This window comes from Myiozetetes cayanensis, unplaced genomic scaffold, assembly GCF_022539395.1.
Source record: "Myiozetetes cayanensis isolate MyiCay16 unplaced genomic scaffold, myiCay2020 scf32, whole genome shotgun sequence".
NCBI classification, from domain to species: Eukaryota; Metazoa; Chordata; class Aves; order Passeriformes; family Tyrannidae; genus Myiozetetes; species Myiozetetes cayanensis.
Window position 1 is genome coordinate 2,540,846 of NW_026087544.1, and position 21,078 is coordinate 2,561,923.

The following is a 21,078-nucleotide window of genomic DNA, read 5'->3' on the forward strand; positions in this document are numbered from 1 at the left end:
GAGGGTGCAAACATCTTCCCTGAGCAAGACAGCTCCGCTGCATCCTTATTAATCCAAAAATCATATCCATATTAATCACTCCACAGATTATTACTCTACCCATATCCATTACCAGCCTGCTAATCCTCCAGCCTGTGCACTGGGGCATTGGCTCCCCACCAGCAGCTCCTCACTGCTCCTCTGCAGATGGAGGGAGGGAATTCTGCCTTGTTCCAGGGGTGCATCCTTGGGAGCTCCCCACTTCACAGCTCCTAGTGGGTGTGTGAGTGAGGGGTTTGTTTGGGACCTGCAATTAGTAACAGTGCTGAGACCACACTGAACACCTTTCCTACACCCTCACCATGGCAGTACACACCAAGACCAGACAGCGCCCTCCTACTCCTACAGGAATACAGGGAATTATAGCATCTCCAGAGAGTGATTTAGCTCAGGTGGGGTGATTTACCCTCTAGAAATACTGATCTCCTTTATATATCTGTAGCATGTGAGGTGAATCCTACCCATTAGCATGATTAAGAGCTGCTGGCCAGGGCCATCATTTTGCTACCAGCTTTGCAGGCATCCTCACTGACAATCCTCCTGGAAGCATCAGGCCATCCTCCTGTTTCTACCTGCATAGGAAAAGAGGCCAGGCCACGAACAGAGCAATCCTTTGAATTCCCTCCCAAAGTGGATTTGAGCACTTTTGGTGCTTGATCTAATTGTTCGGTGCATTTGTTCCGTGTGACTCGCCTTGAGCCAACTTCCCTCCTGGGCAGGGTGCTGGCCCTCTGACCCGGGCTTGTCAAAGGCTAAGATGCTATTTGAGCACATATAAAATATGCATGAGGTCTGTGACCTAGTCTATAAACCCCTGTACAGCCCGAGGCAGTGCCTTTGTGGAGGAGCTCAGAGGCACTGCAGGTTCCCGCTGCAAAAATCAAATGAACGTCAAAAGAATGCTCAAAAAACCCGGGCGAGAGCGACTCTCCCCCTGAGATCCCCCCCTGACTTCCCCTTGTGACAGCTGAACACTGCAAAAAAAAAAAAAAAAAAAAAAAAGAGGAACTTTTAAGCATTTCTATCTTCTCCTCAAAGCTCAGCCTAATTGAGTGCTAACAAAAGAGAAAATGCTTTCTCCTCTCTGGGCAGGCAGCAGCGGCTGCAGCAGAATGACAATTCTGGCCGTGAGGAGACATCCAGCTCTGGCAGACCTGCACTCACCTGGCCACCCACCCACTGCCACCTTAGCAGGGGGGTCTGTGTGTCCAGCACCAGCTCTGGAACCCAGCAGGGACTTGGAATGTGTTCATCCTCGGTGCTTCTGCAGTGCCTTCCATCTGAGAGTCCCAGAGAATAATTAAATCTCCCAGCACCTGCACTGGGGATGGGAATTAACTCTGTTATACCATTTAGAGGGGAAAGAGGTGGAAGGCAGGATGATTTTGTGGTAAGAGAGCAGCAAAGCTGGGAGTGATCCACAGGGGGGGATGATTTGTTCCACTGCTGGAGTGAATGGAGGACAGGACCAGGGGGGAAGGGTTTAAACTGACAGAGAGTGGGTTTAGATTAGACATTAGGAAGAAATTCTTCCCTCTGATGGTGGGGAGGCCCTGGCACAGGGTCAGCAGAGAAGCTGTGGCTGCCCCAAGTGTCCAAGGCCAGGTTGGATGGGGCTTGGAGCAACCTGGACTAGTGGAAAATGTCCCTGCCCATGGCAGGGGAGTGGAATGAGATGATCTTTACAGTCTCTTCCAACCCAAACCATTCTCTGACTCTGTAACATTATTCCTGGTGCTCAGCCCACAGCCAAGCCTATTCCCAGGAGCAATAAAGGCGAGAAGGCAGTCATAAAACTGCAGTAATCAAATGTGAAAAGAACAGCCCAATTCATTAATACCCAGACAAGCTGATAGAGACATTCTTAATTATCAAATATTACCATGGAGTTCATTTTTACCTGAGTTGTTTAAGCCTGACCATCCTCCTTCCCTTTTCTTAGACACGTTGCCCTGGGGCAGCATTGAACATTTGTAATTAGATTCCTTCGATGGAGTTAATTATGAAGTGACAATAAAGCCTGAGTGGTTCCCCTTTTCATAAGTATTATTTGGAAGGAAAACCAAATCCTTTGTTTTGGTATCAATATTTGTAATTTTAAGTCTAACATCAACCTCGGGGTGTACTCTTGATACAAATAGATACAGACACATTCATGTTGTATTATGCTGTACATCTATTTTATATTGTATTAGAACACTTTCACATTCTTTTATATACACTTGCCTGCACAAACCTATCTATATCCTGGAGCAGAGACAAGATTTCTCTTTGGGATGATCTCTCTAAATTAATTAATGAGTTTTCATCAAGTTGGCATCAGATTGTAGCAACAGCAATACTTTGCAGGTTCCAGGTTGACCTGGCACCTGGGGTAATTTGCTTTATATTTTATTATTATTATTATTATTAAAATTTAATTATATATATCTTATAACCCCAGCAAGTCCAGAGTGTCCCACAGAACGAGTATGGATTCAAGAGGAAGGGATTTAATGTGATTATTAGTGATGTGCTCCATTTTAAACAATGAAATGTCCATCAACATGAAGTTAAATTTCCATTACAAATGAGTTAGCCACTTAAATATAACAAGACCCTGCATAAATAAAGAGCATGAGATTTTTTGTGGCCATTATTGCCAGTTTAAGATCACTGTCTGATTTCATACAATTATTTGTCACCCTCTAGCTAAGCAATAACAGAAGGGAAAAGATGCTGAAATTTAAACAGGTCAAAATTAATGCCACGATTGTATCGGATAATTGAAAGTGTCACCTCCATTAGCTCACCCTGATAACCAGGCTGGAAAAGCCAGCACCAGGAATGTCCAAAATCTCCACAATTTCCAGAGTGACAGTGATTAAGCAACAGGGCAATCCCAGACAGTGAAATAATTCCCAATCCAGAAGGTGAAATAAAAGCTGGTATGGGGGATGCCGAGGGTGCAAAATGGGAGGATGAGGGGAAAATCAAGACTATTTTGCTGCTGTTTTGGAGGGAAAATCTGTCCCAGGCAGCCCATAGAGCAGAGATGGAACACCAGGGATGTTTCCTGGGGCCCACAAACTCCCCCAGGGAAGATCCAAACCTGCAGTTCTGACGCCTTCCTCGCTGTGTTCGTGGCTCTTCACTCCCCTCCACAGGACATGGGAAATGAGAGGGGGATCTGAGCCATCTGCATTTTATCTAACCTTTATTAAGCATCACTTGACCTTGTCAGTACTGATAAAGCCCTGCAAAGTGCATGCCAGATAAAATGTAATTTTTAATTGAGTATCCTTATTACATCTATTAACAAGGTGCGGATGAATACAAATGACCCCACGGTCGATGCTGTCGATTCACGTTGAGATTTCTTTTGCCTTTGCTGAGCTGAAGGAGTCAATAACCTCTCAAAGGGTGCATAGGGAGGGGAGATGTTTCCTGGTAGCAGCTGTCCTGCCTCCAGTGTCTATTCTACAACACACTGGCCATGAGTAAACCAGCACAGGGATCGACATCTCCCGGGATCTCCTGTAAAAAACACCACACCCATCTTCTCCAGCCCTTAGGAAAGCCCTGGGAACCTCAGACCAGTTCCTGTTTTATTCTTGGTATAAATTTATACTAACCCAAGGCACAGGTGAAAAACAATCGCCTCCTCTTTTATTGCCAAACTCACAAATCAGGTGAAAATCAACTTAATATTTGGCGGTCACAGGCAGCTCCAGCACTGGAATGGTTACAGCACTTCCAGCCCATGGGATTGATCTGCAGAGGTAAAAATCCACAGGTTTCAAGTGGGAGATGGCAGGATGTGGCCAAACTGGGCCCCTACAAGGTTCATGTCAAGCTTTGCTCTCAATTTGAGGGAAATAAGACAAAATGACCTGCCTGAGGAGCAAAACTGCTGCACTGCCATGATATATTTGCATCAGCTTCAAATGGGAGCAGCTTCCCATCAACCCATTAGCTCCACACTAAAACAAGAGGATTCAGTGTCAAATGACTATAAAAACTACGTCTTGGGGCTGCACTGAACTCCCTGCTGCGATCCACAGTGTGCCAGACCTTCCCCTTCTGGGTTAGATTTATCCATTTTAGTACCTAATTTAGAAAGGAAAAAAAAAAACAACCAACCTCTAAGTTCCTTCAGAAAAAGCAGTAAGGCTTCTTGTTCCATATCCACATGTTTCTCCTTTAATGCTTCCTTAAGGGTCTCCATTTTTCTGTCACTTATCATCATCCAGAGTAATTTCGGGCTGTTAGAGAAAGTTCATTGCTGTAATTGCAACCATATTGGTCATTAAAGTTGACAGACAGCTGCTGGAGAAGTCACTTGCGGATTCCTGCTACTCAGCAGATGCCTCTCAGCGTTTGCTAAAATGTTGGCTTGGATTTATGAACTGGAAGCAAATGCCTTTCACCTTAAGGACTGATAATTTCAAGGAGAGGAAAACATGAAGAACTCGTCCAGGTCTTTTGTTTACAAACAGGGTTTGTCTGCTCCTGCTCTAACTAGAGGGGAAGTATCCAGTGTTTCCTGCAGTCCCTAAGAGTGCTGATGTGCCCACTCCTGCCTGCAGGGATTGGGGACTCCCATCCAGCCCAGCTGCACCCCAGTTTCACTAGACAGGGATTATTTCCAGATGCTCCATCCCTGGAAGTGTCCAAGGCCAGGTTGGATGGGGCTTGGAGCAACCTGGGCTGGTGGAAGGTGTCTCTGCCCACGGCAGGAGGTCCAACCCAAACCATTCTGTGATTTCCACTCACCCATTTCTTGCTGGTGGCATTCAGTAAGCAAATATTCCTCACTTTACACACCACATGTTAGAAAACAAGGACCCACTCAGGAGGGCTTTTTTAACCAGTAAACTTTATTTATATATAACAACAGTACAAAGTGAGTCCTTGGCTTGCAAAATAGGAGTGTTTCATATTTACAATAGGTACACAATAATATATTAGAATAATAACAAAACCCCCTTTTTTTTTTTTTCCTTGGAACATTTTTAAATACTTAAACTTTCTTACATTTTTTTTTCCACAACACTTGTAAAAACAACAAAAAACAGACAATCATCTTAAAAAAAAATATAATACAGAACTCCAGTGTGTCAAGTATAATGGGGAGGGGAGGAGCCAGAGAACGATACGGTGGAATGGGTACGGATACAAACCAATTCCTTATTCCTGCCAATACACAAATCCCCTAAAACTGTGTTGGTTTTGAAGAGGGGAAGGGGGCAGAAGAAATCAGAATCTGTTCCATGGCTGATACCTCTACATTCTGTGATTTTTTGGGAGGGACTCCAGAAGCTTAGTACCTGTACATTCCCTTCCCCTTGCTGCTTCCCACCGTAACAGCCCCCAGGGTGCCATTAACACCAAAACACTCATCAATAAGAGAAGGACATTTTACTGCATCATCTTCTGAAGCCATGAAATAATTGTGGCAAAATCAGCTCATTTACCTTCAAGGTCTCCTGTTGCAGGTGCACCTTTTGTGCTGCCCAGTCCACGGGATGGAAACACCGGATGGAGAAGCTGTTGCATAAACTTCCAAGCTTATTTGAAATAGAGGTATTAAAAAAAAATCTCAAAGGAAAGGCCATACAGGAGATCTCGTGTTTGATTTGGCAGCCCCAGGAGGCCCAGAGAGTTTGGGATATTGTCCGTGCAGCTGGATGGACCCTGCAGGTCATTTTTGGTGCTACAGGAACGTCTGTTCTTTTCCAGGATTATATTCCACTTTAACAAAGAAAGGAGGGGAATGGGTAACACACACAGGGGCAAAGGGGGATCTGAAAGAACAAGCACACAGACACCTCCGTGCTCACAGCACGGCCACGACACCTTCGGTCGAGCTGCTCCCGGTGCCGCCGCAGCAACGTGGGCAGGGATGGCCAGGCAGGACTGGAGTGGCTGTTCCAGCAAGGGAGCAGCTGGGCTCTGCCATCCGCTCCTTCACCCCCCATCTCCCACCCTGGCATGGCCCCAGCACCCACAGCACCTCAGGGTGCAGGACATGCACCACAGTTTTCTTCCAGGAGCCAGGAAGGCACCACGTACCACCCCCAGCTGGCACTGCGGCCTCTGTGCCGTGCCCAGAACTGGAGCACCGCCTGAAGCCGGGGGTTTTCATGGAGAGCAGAGGCTTTGCAGCCTTCCAGGCAGCCAAAATCAGCTTGAGGGCTCCCATCCTCCTCCCCCTGCAAAACTAATCTGCCCAACCTCCCCTGACATTGCACGTGGAGGGTTGCTCAGCTCAGCAGATGCCGAGCGGCACCTTCGCAGCGCACACGGGCATCTCTTACTCCACTTATTCCCCCACTGAATCTCTAATTAATAAAACCAAGCCCTCCTGCCCATGCAGGTGTTGGGTGGCCTCAGAGCTGTCAGCAGTGCCCTGCCTGCAGCCTCTGCAGGGTGAAGGCTGGGGTGGTGTGGGTGTTTCCACCAAAGGACAGATGGGACTGTGCTCCAAGCTCCACCCCACACACAACTATGTACAATGTCACAGCTCCCTGCACCACTGGCTTGCGATTTATGGTACAAATGTGACTAATGTGACTCTGAAATACAATGGCTGAAGCTCTGTGGCATTTTAATGCATCTTTGATGCCAGTTATTTACCCTTCTCTGAACATTTTTTCTTCTCTCCAGGGCACAGTCACACGTGAGCTCTCCCTGATGGCCCAGCTTTTTCAAGTCAGTCTATTTTAGTTCCATTTAGTTGGGCCAGCTGAGTCCCCATGACAGGTGAGCTCTGACAGCACAGCAAACTGGATGGAGAAGAGCCAGTGACAGGCAAGAACGTGGCTGGGCTGCTGCCAGGGAATGGGCTCAAGGCACAGGAGCATCACAGGGAGCTGCTCTGCCCTTTGCCAACCTGGGTGAGGGCAGCAGGCAGGTCAGTGTTACCTCAAACCCCCTGGCTGCTTGGGACTTCTGGAAATAAGACCTTGTGCCCACTGGAGGAGGGGAGTGCTCCCACCCTTTCCACACAGACTCAAACGACTCGCACCGAGGGGCTCGGAGTCAGCATCGTTCAGAAACGCAGCCCCAGAGCTTTAAGCCCTCTCGTTTCCTACGTTGTGACATTTTTGGTGAAGTCCAGTTGAAGGGAGGAGAGAGAACTTACGTGGGGATGGGCCATCAGGATTTTAAGACAGTGTGTTGAAGGCACTGCTGTGATGAAGGTCTCTGTTGCCACCACGTCAGGTGGCTGCACTCACCATCCTCAGAGCGTCACAGCACCGAGACCTGCAGCAAGGCATTGTGTCCAGCACGGCCACCTCCAGCCTCCTTCAGGGATAAACACGTGGAAAGCCGCTGGGATTCTCCCCAGGCCGTGGCAGCAGTTTTGTTTCTCAGCGCTGCTCCCCGTGGTGGGTCTTCAGGCAGCTGCAGGCCGGTCCATGCTGGATCTCACAGGGTTTCCATCACTCTGGCCGTGCTGATCTCTCCTGCCTCCCTTTACACATAAATTCAGCCTTTATGGCAAAGCGTGGACCGCTTGATGTCCACATCCTCCGCGCTCTGGTGGGCTGCAGCGCTCCGCAGCGGGGCTCACGCCGAGACGAGCTTGCCTCTAAGTTCCACTCCTGTGTATGGGGTTTTTAATAAAGGCTTTCAAGGTGGAGAAGCGTTTGATTAGCACCTCGCTCCCCCTCGGAGTGGGTGCTTTGATAGCTCATGAGCAGAAGATTAAACGGAATTATTTAAGCAGTGACACCAGGCAGAGAGATTCCGGAAAAAATGACGTCTCCCACTTTGATGTCGGAATACCTGAAACGAAGTGAACTGGAGACTCTGGACGCCAACCGACCTTGCAGGAGGAAGGGGGCAATGAGAGGGATGTGAAATCGTTTCATCTAAGGCAACTGCCCCCTCCTGACCAAACCTCGAGTCCGGTTTGCTGCAAGTGCAAAGAAAATGCTATTTTGAGATCTGAAGCTTCGTCTTCCCAAAGGACTAATGGAGATGACGGATGCAAACAGGGCAATAGATTACAAGTGCTTTGCCCTAAGGGGATATGTTGCTTCATTCCATATAATTGCCTGTAAAGATCCATCATTAATGTCAGCCACCACGAGCAGATACTTGGCAGGTTATTTCTAGGCCACCCTTCCAGCCAGCACCGTGCTGTTCCCTCCGCCGTCCTCCTCATGCTTTCCCAGGTGATGGAAGTGGGGATGGTTTTTTCTGCTTCCCTCAGAAGTCAGTCAAAAGTACAAGAACTTAGTGGTTTTCAAGTGCTCCTGCTGCTTTCCCTTTTCTCCTCTGCTCAAATTTTCCCACAGCAAGGAAGGTCAACTCAGTTGTCCCCTTCTCTCCTTAGTGCTCTCCCAGAAAATCCAGGGGATGTTTGGGGACCTCCATCTCTGCTGAGAACATGCAGGGGAGCAGGGAATGACAAAACCTTGGCTTATGGGGTGCTTCTGGCCAGAGGACAGAGAGCAGGAGGAGGAAAGCAAGCTTCAAATGGCTGTGCAAGAGCCTCTCAAAGAGATGTAGAGAAGAGGACCACGAAGGCTGGCTTGGCTGTTGGGCAGGCACAGTCACCAGACCCAGCTGATGCAAAGCCAGGCCTCTGCTTTGGGCAGTACTCATATTTTGTGAATCCTGCAGAGATAACTCTTCAGACTGAGTTTGGAAACTGGCTGGGAACTATTTGGAGTGCTCTCTTTGGGTTTCAGAGTACCATGAGAATTTGGTGAATGATCTGAGCACGAATACCCAAAACAACAACCACAGCTAGAACACAGATCTGGAAATCCCTCAGCTAAGCTGTGTGATGGATCACTGTGAGCAGCAGTAACAGAACCAGGAAAAAACCCCAGGATTTCAAAGCCTGACCCTCTGCAATGTCCTGTGAGACCCACAGCAAAGAGCAGGCCAGGCTGGTGGCTGCTCCAACGATGTCCCCTGTGCTGGGCTCTGCGATTCCCACCTTTAATACAACAACCCAGACATTTTCACATTTTCTGCCTTTGAAATTAGGTTCACTGAGCAGGAGCAGGGTCCCTGGGAAGGGAACTCCCCAGCAACAGGCAGTATGAACCCTGCTCTGCCTGTCAGTCTCTGTTTCTGACGCTCTCTCCGCGTCTCAGTAAATCCAGCGCTCAGGCCGCTGTAAATGTCAAGAACTTATTGCACAAGGTTGATCACTGTCATCTGTATTTTCTTCCAGAATATTAACAGGGCCCAGAGAAACTCACAGAAGTGGATTGCCAAAAGAAAGCGGACTTGGCATGGCTTTTACTGAACGGTAATTAAACCAACAGGTTTCCTGAGTATTTCTCTGCATGCTTTTCTCCCCTCTCCTGTTGCTGGACTGCAAGAGATCGAAAGCCAGCAGCTCTCTGGTGCCCAGGGAGCCCGTGGTGACCATGCTGGGCTCCCCTAGGCAGGAACAGTGGAGGAGGGGGATGGATATGAAAATGGATTTTCCTTCGACACACGCTGGCTGCAAACTAAGGTCCCAGTCTGGTGTGGCCCTGCCCGGGCAGGCTGAGCAGAAGCCAGGAGCTATTTTGGTGCCACTGCCAAGCTCATGCAGTCAATACTTGCATTTCCATTAGACCTCATCACCCTGCCCTCCCCGCTGCAGCCTGCACACGTATCAGTATTTACTACAGAGAGAAATATTTACAGCGTTCCTTCCCCTCCTGGCACTCTACAAAGGGACACACATAAGCTTTGGTGTCTTTGAAAGTAATAACACTCACAAACACTTGCCTGTCACTGGCCACAAGGACACGTGCTGGGGGGGCCAGCAAGGGACTGAAGAGAACAACGAGACGCCGAGACAGAGACACGACAGCAGCGCTGGCTGGCCTGGGGGTGCTGGTTAAGGTTTGCCCTTGCCTAGAGCTGAGATTTCTTTCCCCTTTCCAGTGGGAATGCAAGTCCTGACCCTGGGCAGCGTGGTAGAGAAACCCAAAGGGAGCCTGTGCCGACCCACTCTGCCCGTCAGACAGAAAAGCAATAAATGTCTCCTCTCGCAGTGTCCAGGCTTTTCAAGTATCACCCACTGTAAACATTGGGGCTTTGTTGGGCTTCACTGCAAGAAATGGGAGGTGGCTGTAAAAAACCCCCAAAATCAACCCTGGAGGCGTCATACCAGCTCTGCCTGGAGGGGTGAGGGCAGGCTGGGCTCACGTGGTACCACCGGATGGGTCACTGCTGGATCACTGTGGCCATGCTGGGCACTGCCAGATCACTGCTGGATCATCCCAGCCATGCTGGGCACTGCCAGATCACTGCTGGATCATCCCAGACATGCTGGGCACTGCCAGGTCACTGCTGGATCACCACAGCCATTCCAGGCACCGAGCCCATCACTGCCGGATCGCCGCAGCCACTGCGAGGTGGAATGGGGGTGGAAATGGGAAAAAGCATTTAAATTCCTCGTTTGACAGCAAATGGGATTTAAAAAATATATATATATATTGACACTATATAAATACATCGATAAAGCTGGATTTCAGGACAGGTCGGATGATCTGATGGGTTTGCAATTCAGGTAAAGTTCCTTCTAGTGCCTATAAGTTACTCAGCCACTGAACTATTTTTGGGCTAAACTGCTATTTCGCTTTGTGTAAAAAGGTGTGGTGCAAAGTTGTGCTCATATTGTTTTGTAAGATCCCAAAAAGAAGATGATTTCGGTTTTCCAGACGTTCCAACTGGCGTGAGAATCCGTTTGCAGAATGGCTGAGCTGTGTCCTCAGGAGGCTCTCAAGGACATGATTCAGAGCTGATCCTTGTTGCCAGGATTATCTCTATGGCCTCTGTGGTTTTTGCTCTATTTCTTTTTTTTTTTTTTGTACTTTTTCTTCCTTTTCTTAAAAAAAAATCCTTTAAATAAAGTTTTATTTTCTAATATACATCAAACAATTTTCATGCAAAGCAGCAGTCATGGAGACAATCCAGACTTTCCAGGTTCCTTCTTTCCATGTATGCTCGAAAAAAATGATCCACCTTGACTGGACTTTGACTGAGATGTTTTATCTTCTTCTCTTCCTGCCTTTCAAACCGGATCCTACATGATTTTTGAACACAGTCAGTCCTTGGGCCAATCTCTGTTCGCTCCAGAAGAGCCGTGGTATTTGTGTCCAGTGCCTTCCTTGCTTGTTCTCCCTCTAAATTCCCGAGAGTCCACGTGATCCTCTGCCCTTTGCCATCCTTGAGCACCACGACCTTTCTTCAGCTCTCAATAGACATGGCCCCAATAAGTTGCTCTACTTTGTAAGCCAGCCGCTGCCTACGTGCCTGTTCATCCTGCTCCAGAGCCCCGATGAGCTGGGGGAGAGAAAATAAAACAGGGAGGGGTGGGGGGTTGGAAAAAAAGAAACAGAGAAAGAAGTCAGTGTGTGAGAGGGGGTGGAGGAGGTGGGCGGGCAGCGAGATGTGAGCAACTTGAAACGGGGAGGTGTGAAACTCAAATAAACGGCAAAGCAACGCGCCGAGAGCGTCGCCGTGGCCCTCGTTGATTTTGTTGGACCGCTCGATCCCTGCACAGCAAAATCATTCCCACCCTCCCTGTACCTCGGACTCCGCGTTTCTTGTCTCATCGAGCACGAAACCGATGAGATTTTTTTTTAAACCCTAATCGGAAAATAGCCGTGGCGTTGTATCGCAAATGCATACATGCAATTAAATGACAAAACCCTTCCTTTTAGCGGACGTAATTGCAAAATAGGTTCTTCTTGCAGTGAAATGAAGGGGTGGAACAGATGGCGAGGACTTGGTGATGCATTCATTAAAGATGCTCACGCTGCCAGGGCGTCTTTGCAAACAGGAGTCTGCGTCACTGCAACATGGGATTTGGACCGAGCTCCTCCCAAAAGACAGGGATGTTTCTGGGGAGCTCCAGTGGGTCATGATGATTTTCCACTGTGTTAAGGAGTGGGCTGCCAAGGCTGAGGAATCCAGGTGCTCCCGAGACATTTTAGCTCTCATTCCTCTTGGGGTTGTGCCGTGGGACAGCATCACCCCAGGGGACACCAACACCCCAGGGGACACCAACACCCCAGGGGACATCGCTGCCCAGGGGACACCCACCTCTTCACTGTACTTGCTGACATAGGAGTAGATCTCGTTGAGGGCACTCAGCATGTTGAACTCCACGGCGTGCAGGCGCGACTGCTCGGCGAGGTAGGCGTTCATGTCCTGGTCGCTGATGGCGGGGAGCTTGGCGATGTCGGCGTAATACCTGCGGGAAGGAGAGGCCAAGGGAGGGCATGTGAGACACGGCGGCTCAAAATGCTCCTCTCCCCCCTGGGACTTAAGCTCAGCTGTGCGGGGAAAAGAACATCGTTTCGCTTCATGTTTGAGTCTAGAAAACAGGATTGTGGTCTGCAACAAGCTGAAAATAAGAGCGGCGATGCTCAGCGGGGCTGAGCTGTGCCGTCAGCTCGCTGCAATCACCGATGATCCTTGTGAGTCCCTTCCAACTATTCCATATCCCCTTCCCAATATTCTACCCTGTGATCATCAGCCACGGGAGCTTGGGCAGGAGCAGAGCAGCCCACACCCACACTGCTGCCCACCTCTCCACCCAGCTCTTGTAGCTGGGGATGTCCTTGGCGTACAGCAGCTTGTTGGAGGGCGAGTCCTTGCCCAGGCGGTGCTCTGAGGTGGAGCAGGAATCCATGAAGGTCTGGGCCACGACGGAGAGGCAGGCGTCCGTGATGCTGCCCTTGTGGATGTCGAACACGAACTGGGGGTTTTTGATTACGTTCACCCAGAATCGGAGAGGGAGGCTGGAGGGCAAGCGAGGAACAAGATTAGATGTGAAGACAAAGGCTGGGAGAGGGCACATGCTGCGGATCGTGTTCCCAGGCAAGAGCACGAATGGTGGGAAGAATAAGAATAGAAGAATTTGAACAGGAGCTGGGCCAGGAGCATCAAGCATCAGTTAGCCCAGTGCTGCCCAGATGGCTGGTGATGGATCCTGCCACGCCTGTGCTGGGCACTGCTGCCCTGGGAGCCGCTCCGGGCTCTGATCCTGCCCAGTGGAGGAGGTGCAGGGCAGGAGGGCAGGCTGGCTGTGCCAGGGCAGAGCTGGGCAGTGTCTGGGGGTTCTGGGGGAGCATCTCTGTGAGAAGCCCATTAAGCTGAGCTCGTTAGAGCGCAGGGTGAGCCCAGGGCAGCCGCCCCTGCGCTAATCAGCCGCTGCCCAGCCACACCATGGCCCATCATCCACGGGAGGTGCAGCAGCATCAGAGGCTTTGTCCCCAAATCCCGAGGCCTTTGCAATCAAAGGGGAATTATTATTCCTTTTTTTCTTCGGCTCTATAGCAGGATCAAAAAAAAACAGCTGCTGCTTTCTATTACCTTTCAAGTCTCAGCTCCCTCTGTCTCCCCTGCTCGCTGAAGGCTGCAGCCTTAACTCTTGCTGCACTGCAGGCGAGCAGCTCAGCCACATCCCCAGCATGCCCAGCTCCCTCTTACAACCCTCCATTTGCTTTGACCTGCTCCAGTGGCACAAGCCTGCTCCCATCTCCCCACCAAAATCCCCTTCCTGGGAATGCTGCAGCTCAGCTGAGCCCACCGTGCCCCAGGGAGAAGGAAGGGCCAGGGCTCATGGGGTGTGAGGCCTCTGGCAGGCCAAAATCTGATGGTCATTGTTTCCTTTCTTTATTACTTTAAGAGGTCTCATAATGTCTTGTTGATTCCACAGTTTTTATCCCAATAACCCCTTCTTCTAAGGCTTTCAATGAATTGTTTTGAGCTTCCCACAGCCTTAGTGGGGAACCTGGCTTTTGCAGCCACGATGATTAGAGGCCTTTTAAGCCACGAGGGACTTGGGGGGGATATACAAAGTCTTTAGGAAGCAACCATTTGTTGTGCTCTTTTTCCTTCCTTGCAGAGGTAAATTTACAACCCACGGAGCCTTTAATCCTAAAATAACAGCAGAGGCAGAGATGTGAGAGCTCTTATTGTTTGGGGAAGGAAGGCTGAACCTGGCTGCAGCCCATGCCGATGGCATGTGGGGCTTGCTCCTTCCCCCTGTGCCACCTCCTCCTGATGCCCAAATGCTCCAGCTGCTGCCTGAAGTGATGGGAAAGGTGCAGTCACTGGTTAAGCTCTCCCCTCCCAGCCACTCCTGGCATTTGTGCCACATGCAGGCAGGGTGGTGTGGGCATGGAGCCCTGCCTCCCACCCACAGACTGGCTCTTTCCAGAGTGTGGGAATCAGAGGCTGGTTCCAGCTTCCACCTGGGCAGGGGATTCAGAGATAGCCAGGCTTGTGCTTTAACACCCTTCCCTTCCAAATCAGGATATTCTATGATTCTGTGATTCCATGAACACCAAACCCGCAGCCCAACCCGGGGTCAAACCCCACCGCCACATCCTCAGGGGGCACCGGGGCAGCATCAGTGCTCTGTTTCAGCCCCACACTGGGACCTGCCTCACCCTCCTCCCCTCTTACCAATTGCTCTTCCAGGTGTGCCTCACATCCGTGTCGTGGATGCCGTGCTTGTCCGCCTGCTCATCCAGGAAGTCGAACATGTACTTGATGGCGAGCGGGAGGGCGCTGCCGCGGTGCACCGTGCTGAACAGCGTCTCAAACAGGTCATCCACGAACTTCTGCAGCGTTCCCTGCAGGGAGCAGCAACCCAGGGGGTGAGGGGAGGGACGGGCACATGCTTGGCCAAGCAGCCAGATGTTACCAGACCCTCAAAGTGCCGCCACGGACCCCACAGGAATAAGCGAGGTCGGGGTCTTTCTGAGTGCTGACTGCGCTGCCAGAGGATCCCTGGGGACAGCTTCGGCCTGCAGCTACTCAGGGCAGAATTTACTCTTTATTTCTAACCTGAAACTGGGGTTTTTTTGGCTTTCCAAAGCACATCTGTGTTATGCACAGTGATGAATGTGGGAGGAGAGACAGGAAGACTCTGTCTGGTCAAGGAAACCGGGTAAATATTTGCAGGCACTGCTGCATCTCTCCAACTCTTTGTGTTTTAATACTGTGGAAAAGAATGAAGAATTGCAGCAACAGCCTTGAGTGTGGGGAAATCTGGAAATCAGCAGTGGTTCTGTTGCTGCTCTAGCACCCAGCCAATCCCAGGAAAATCTATCAGGGACAGACCTTCTGTGAGCTGAGCATCATCAGGGCCTGCACAGGACCCCTGGCAAGTGGCTATGGATGACCCTCACTGTGCGTTTCCCACGTGAATCCAGCGCTTGACAGTTACCTTTGTGGCCAGCAGCCTGGTCAGGTAGATCTCAGACACCATCTTACTGCCCCGGTCTCCCTCCTTCTGGTCTCCATGGTCGTGATTTTTGACCAGGTGCCAGACCTTGACCCCGCTCTCCAGGTCGGGGGTGATCATGGGGGCCCGGGAGCGCAGGCTGTCGGGGCTGCCGGTGTAGCGGAAGGTGGAGTCTGGACAAGGAGGAGAGAAGTTGGTCACACTCAAAGCAAACCCCTTTTCCACTTCCCCTGCCTCTTCTCAGTGACCCCATCACGTTTGCTAACGCCCAAACCACCTGCACGGGCTTTTTTATGGGGTGATGGAAATGTAAAACCACCCATGCAACAACAAAATGTTGATACGTGTTGGTCTCCACCAAATAGAGTCCCTCAGGCTTGAGCTTTTCTCTGTTCACACTCAGACATGGACCTTCCTGCACCATTCACATCCTTTGCTTACTTGAACTCATCATACAGACAAGGTTTATCCATGAGCTCACATACATTAACAGGCACCAAGTCCTGCAGCGCCAGAGTCCTGTGCTTTGTCCAGTATTTTGCAAATAATAAAAACCTGCCCAGCACAACCAGCACAAAGGGCAGAAGAAACTGCTGGTCTTGTCCTTGAGGCTTTCAGGAGAGCAGCGAGGGCTCAAGCTGAGCATCAACTGCAAAGCCCAAGGCCAGTCCTGCACCCCAGCCGTGCCATCCCTGGGCTGAGTGGATTCAGGTTCCTGCTGTCCCTCCTGCTCCTGCAGGAAAGGGGAGCTCAACAGGAGACAGACAACAGTCTTTCCCTTAATTGCTCAGAAACCATGGAGGGATGTGACATATATTTATTTCCGTATTTAACTTCCCAAAGAATGTGCCTCCCTGGATCCCATCCACGGGTGAGACACAGGGCTGAGGAGCCCGGCTGTGCCTCAACAGGTTTTTCCTCTCACTAAACTTCTTTGTTCTCTGGAAACCTTGTGGATTTTCTCAAGTTTAGCCTTCAATTCACTGTTCACCCTCCTCGTCAGGAGTACAGGGATCAATCATAAATCAGCCGAGGGAAATACTCAAGTCATTACCAAACTGGCTGGATTTTCATCCCTGATTAAGGCTTAGATAAATGAGTACTCCAACTGATATAATTAAGGAGACAGACAAAGGGACAGCTAGGGAAGCATCTAGTAATTCTATTTTTAAACACAGCTCCATACTGATGTATAACAGGGGAAGTAAATAAGTATCTAATTTAAATTCTGTCAGCACAATTAGAAATATTAATCTTAACATGAGCAATGAGTGCTCATATTGGTAGTCTGCAAAAGCTTTGCCAGCTGACATAGATCAATGAGCTGTGAGGACTCAGGTTGTGTGACCCAGCCTTGGTTTTTCCACCACCTGAAGTGTGGGATGTGCTGGACATTTGGGGGATCTACACCATGCAGGGTGTAGATGCCTTTTCTCCTGGATTTTACCTAAAGACTGGCCTATTTTTGGCTCCTCAGAACCCTGTCTTCGAGGAGAAAACCAACATTATTTTGGGAGCCATAAACAAGAGAAGGAGATGGGTTTGTCAGGAGACGTTTTGCTTGTAAAACACTCTGCAAAATGAACGATAATGAAAGATCAGCGCACCAGAGATTTCGCCACTGCTGCCTTTTATGGAAGTATATTATTACTATTATTGTGGATTTAGTGTTATAAATGCACACCTGGCACCTCACAGACTCATTTACTCAGGCTGCAGCATCTTCAGGGACCCTCTGGAATGTGCTGAGCCCTGCTATTATGCAAATCCTGAATTCCCAGGTGGGCACATCCCAGCGCTCCGTGTTAAGATTGCTGTTCCCCATTTTGACCCATTAGCTGAGAACTCAGGATCCTCCACTTAGGGAAGGAAAAGGTGAAGGAATCAGGCTTTTCTGTCACACAAAGCTCCTTTCCTGCAGTGGGAGCCCCGGGGGGGGCTCTGCATCACCCACCCCTCAGAGACAAACACCTTTCCTGGACTTTCCCAGGACCCACATTCCCAAAGGCTACTCACGCCTGGCATTTCTTTCTCCCTCCTCTCAGCTTCCCTGGTCTTTTTGCTGTTCTGCTCAGGCATGGAAAAGCCTTTGCAAGGAAACACCAGTAGCCAAGGACATTTTCCTGCTGGGCACCCGATGTTCATTTTGGCTCGTTTGGGGCCATTCTTTGGGGGAATCTGCTGCTTTTCCCCCACCTAATTCCTTGCAATGCCCACGAGCCACCATTTCCCATCCCTTCTTACCATATCTACTGATAGATGTCCTGGATATACTGGCAGAGGCAGGAATATTGTAGGAGGAGGTTTGCTTGGGAACGAGAGCCACAACGGAGCGGTCTGACACCTGGGGAGGCAAAGGAGGGAGAGAAGATCAGTGGGATCCACTGGCCACACTGGGATCTCCAGCTGCTGATCCAGCAAATTCTGGGCAGGAGGGTGCCAAGGGTGGGCACAGCCCTCACTCCCAGCCTGGCAGAGTCCTGTGCTGGGTCTGCAGCAGCTCTACAGCGAGAGCCTGAAGGAAAGGGGTGATAAATCAAAGGACGTGTTGAAGATGCTTTTGTTCGTTCTGATTTAAGATTATGCTTTATCCAATAAAAATGAGAATCTCAAGAATTGTTGTGATCCAATTAAAGTAACAATGCAGAGGGAATAAAAGGGCTGTAATAACGTTATGGGCCATAAAACATTCCTATTAAACCATTTTTTATTTTAGCAATTTTTACGAACTTTAAAAGTTTGATTTACAGCTGAGCAAGTCATAAAGCCATCTTTCAGGGTATTTAATTGTTATCCCTTTATTGCTCCAGAGAAGGAATTAAACACTGGGAAGTCAAACTATAAATGAACATTAGTGCTAACAAGGTTTTGTTACAGCAGATTTTAGTAGCCATGTTTAATTTTATCCTCCCTATAAATCCAGTAGTCACTGGAACTTTTCTAACTTATTCCCCTTAATTAGGAATCTGCAGGTTTCCAGGGAGTGGGCCTGAGTGGCTTTTAATTTTGAACTGGTGACCTGTCGTGCAGCACAGCAAGGGAGCAGAGAACAGAGTCACCACAACCTGCCAGGGCCCAGCCAACACACTTTTTAGAGGATCTGCACAGAAGAAATGCCTCTTCCTGCTGGAGGAATTTCTTTTGGGGCTAAATCCTCCATTATTTGCCAGGAGTCCTGTGAGGGACTCAGCACTGACCCTGTGCATGGGATGCTCCAGGTGCTTTTTGCTTCCCTAACCTCTCCAGGTGTTTGTACAACACCTGCAGCCACAAGGTGAGCTTCACACAGTGCCCTGTGCTGCCTTTCAAGGCCATTCAGATGAAAGGTTTCATGGAAATGTGAGTTATTATTATTGCTGGTGATAGTGGAAATAATGGTCACCTGTGTTTCGTGGCACAAAAGTGAGATATTTCCAAGAAAAAACACCTCCATTATTTCCTTCTCTGCTCCTGCCTCACTTCATCCAATTCATTAAGTCAATGGAAGAAATGATCAGTGCTGAAATTATTTTCTTAGGCCATTGTTAGCTGCCACTTCAGCTCAGTTACACCAGGGAGAAACCCGAGCCCGGGGTGCTCCCATGGAGGAGCAGCTCCGTGCCGGATCCATTTCCACCAGGGCTGTGGTTAACTGGGAGAGAGGCCTTAAAAATTCCACACACACACACACATTAAGAGCACTCTCACTCTCTAAATTTTGGGTCGAATGGCTCTTGTCAGCTAAAAACCACCAGCGTGCAAATTAGCATCAGATGTAACGCACATTCGTTTCCCATCTCGCTCCGCCGCTGCCACACTCCCAGAAAGCCCCAGAGACGCCCTGGGAGCTGGCTGGCTGCTTTACAACTTTATAAATATTCTGATTATTCTACAAGCTGGGAAACATGGTGCACAAAACACCTTAAAGAGAGGAGAAATAAAACCTGGAGCAGGGACAGCGCTGCGCTAGCGTGGGGTAGTGAGGATGGGGGGAGGATTCCAGCTCCACATCCACGCCACCCTCAGCTCCTGAGTCTCATTTTCCACACAAATCTTCCCTTTGTCCTTCTAATTTTTCCTTTAAAAGAGTTTTTTAGCCCCTTGGCCTCTCCAGACTCGCAGTGGCTGACAGGTATTCATGCTCTGCTGCCTCTGAGTTAACCCTGCGTGAGCCACTGTAAATCATTTGATATTAAATTCAGTGTTTCATTTTTCTTGAGTAAAACCACACGGGGTGAGACTCTCCCATGGAGTTTAATAGCCATGAAGCCAAAAGGATATGACACAAATGTAATATAATTCCTTACCACATAAAAAAGCTCCAGAGAATTTAACAAAGAATTACACCTATTTAAGCCACACATCTATTTTTATAAATGAAGAAATAAGCAGCAGGTGTACAGTTCTCTATATAATTTCATAAAGTGGTTCAAAAATATTAGAAAGATGAATATTTCTCTTTAAATCCAATTTGTTTTCGCATGCAAAGGCTTCCCACGAAAAATCCATTTGATCTGTTATTATATTTTTGTCATTCTGATGTAGAAAACAAATGTAATAGCGTCAAAACCCAGCGGCCAGGGGTGGAGCTGAGAAAGTCTTGGGATTAAATAACTGCCCTCTGCAGAGCCCTCAGGGCACAGTGAGGAGGAGGGTGGTTTGGAGCCCTGGAGATGCAGGGAATGGGGTTGAGGAGTGAAGGGATCCCAGGAATCAGGAGCAGGGCAGGGCTGTGAGGTCCAGGGGTGTTCTGGTCCCTCCTGCAGCCCCCCAGGTGAGAGCACCTCTCCAAGAGACACACCTGGATGGAAACATGGGCTGTGCATCTCCAACCTCCACGTGCACATCCAGAGATCTCTTTGCCTTCAGATCAGAATAAAGACAAGACAGCTCTGAATAAAAGATGGGCAGAGCTTTAGAGAGCAAGCTTTCATTTTTTTCCCCAGAAACTTAGAAATCATCTTCACTAGTCCTCTGGAAATCTCCATATATTTTAATGGCTTGACTCACACCTGTTTCATATGTAACATTCCTGTTAAATGGTGAGAGAGCAGCGCTTGGAACTCAAATGATTTTATACCCTCTTTAAGCTGTGCCTTTGCCCACATATTTGTTTTACTGTGTAGTCCTGGAGCATCTGTATTTTTGATACCTAATAAAAACATTTATTGCTCCAACAGAATGAAAAAAAAAACACAACCTGGTAGGAATAGCGAAATATATATATATATATATATATATTGCTGGGGGTTTTTTTTGGCAAAAGCCTTGCCTTGACAAGATTTCTGCTGCAGTGAAGAGAAGCTGGCTTCTTTTTAATGAGTGAAACAGCTCAGTTGGGCTGTGCGGAGCTCAGGCCAGAGCAGGAAGACACAAGGCATCTACCTGGTTAGATGTTTGGTAGCAAACTTCTCCTTTCTTCCAGAGCACAGCTGACATTCAAATGGCAGGAAGAGCTGCAGCATCTCGAGTGCTGCAAGGGTTTTGTTTATTTTAAGGGTAAGCTTGTGGCTCAGCTTTTCCCACAGGCACTAAAATGAAAGTACTCCCTCCCCCAGCATCCACCACACATCAGACAAGCACAGCTTTCACTTGTGACTTCCTCACGATGACTTTTAAAGATCAAGGCATAATAAAGTCTCGCTGCTTCCCTGCATGTTGGTTAATCCCTTGCAACTGTCAGGTAAAACAGATTTTAGGAACAATGGAATTAATCTGCACAACTCCTGTGACATTTTTTGCGGCGATCTGTGTTTAAATCCTGGGGGCTGCTCGGGAAAGTTGACCCTCGAGGTTCTTTTTAACATGCACTGTGCATATTTATGCCACTCTCCCGCCTCGCTCCCTGATTA

General features: G+C 48.9%; 1 protein-coding gene across 2 annotated transcripts in view; it reads right to left on the minus strand.

Moving 5' to 3' along the window:
- Positions 1–5,030: 5,030 nt before the first annotated feature.
- Positions 5,031–21,078, minus strand: part of PLXNA2 (plexin A2) — a 163,944-nt gene continuing 147,896 nt past the window's right edge. For both annotated transcript variants that reach the window (XM_050326688.1, XM_050326689.1), the window contains exons 27-32: positions 17,492–17,591; positions 15,230–15,420; positions 14,464–14,633; positions 12,579–12,791; positions 12,091–12,241; positions 5,031–11,328 (exon numbers count right to left, since the gene is read on the minus strand). In XM_050326688.1, the coding sequence (XP_050182645.1) occupies positions 11,233–11,328; positions 12,091–12,241; positions 12,579–12,791; positions 14,464–14,633; positions 15,230–15,420; positions 17,492–17,591 (921 nt within the window). In that variant the 3' untranslated portion in view covers positions 5,031–11,232. The remainder of the gene's footprint in view (positions 11,329–12,090; positions 12,242–12,578; positions 12,792–14,463; positions 14,634–15,229; positions 15,421–17,491; positions 17,592–21,078) is intronic.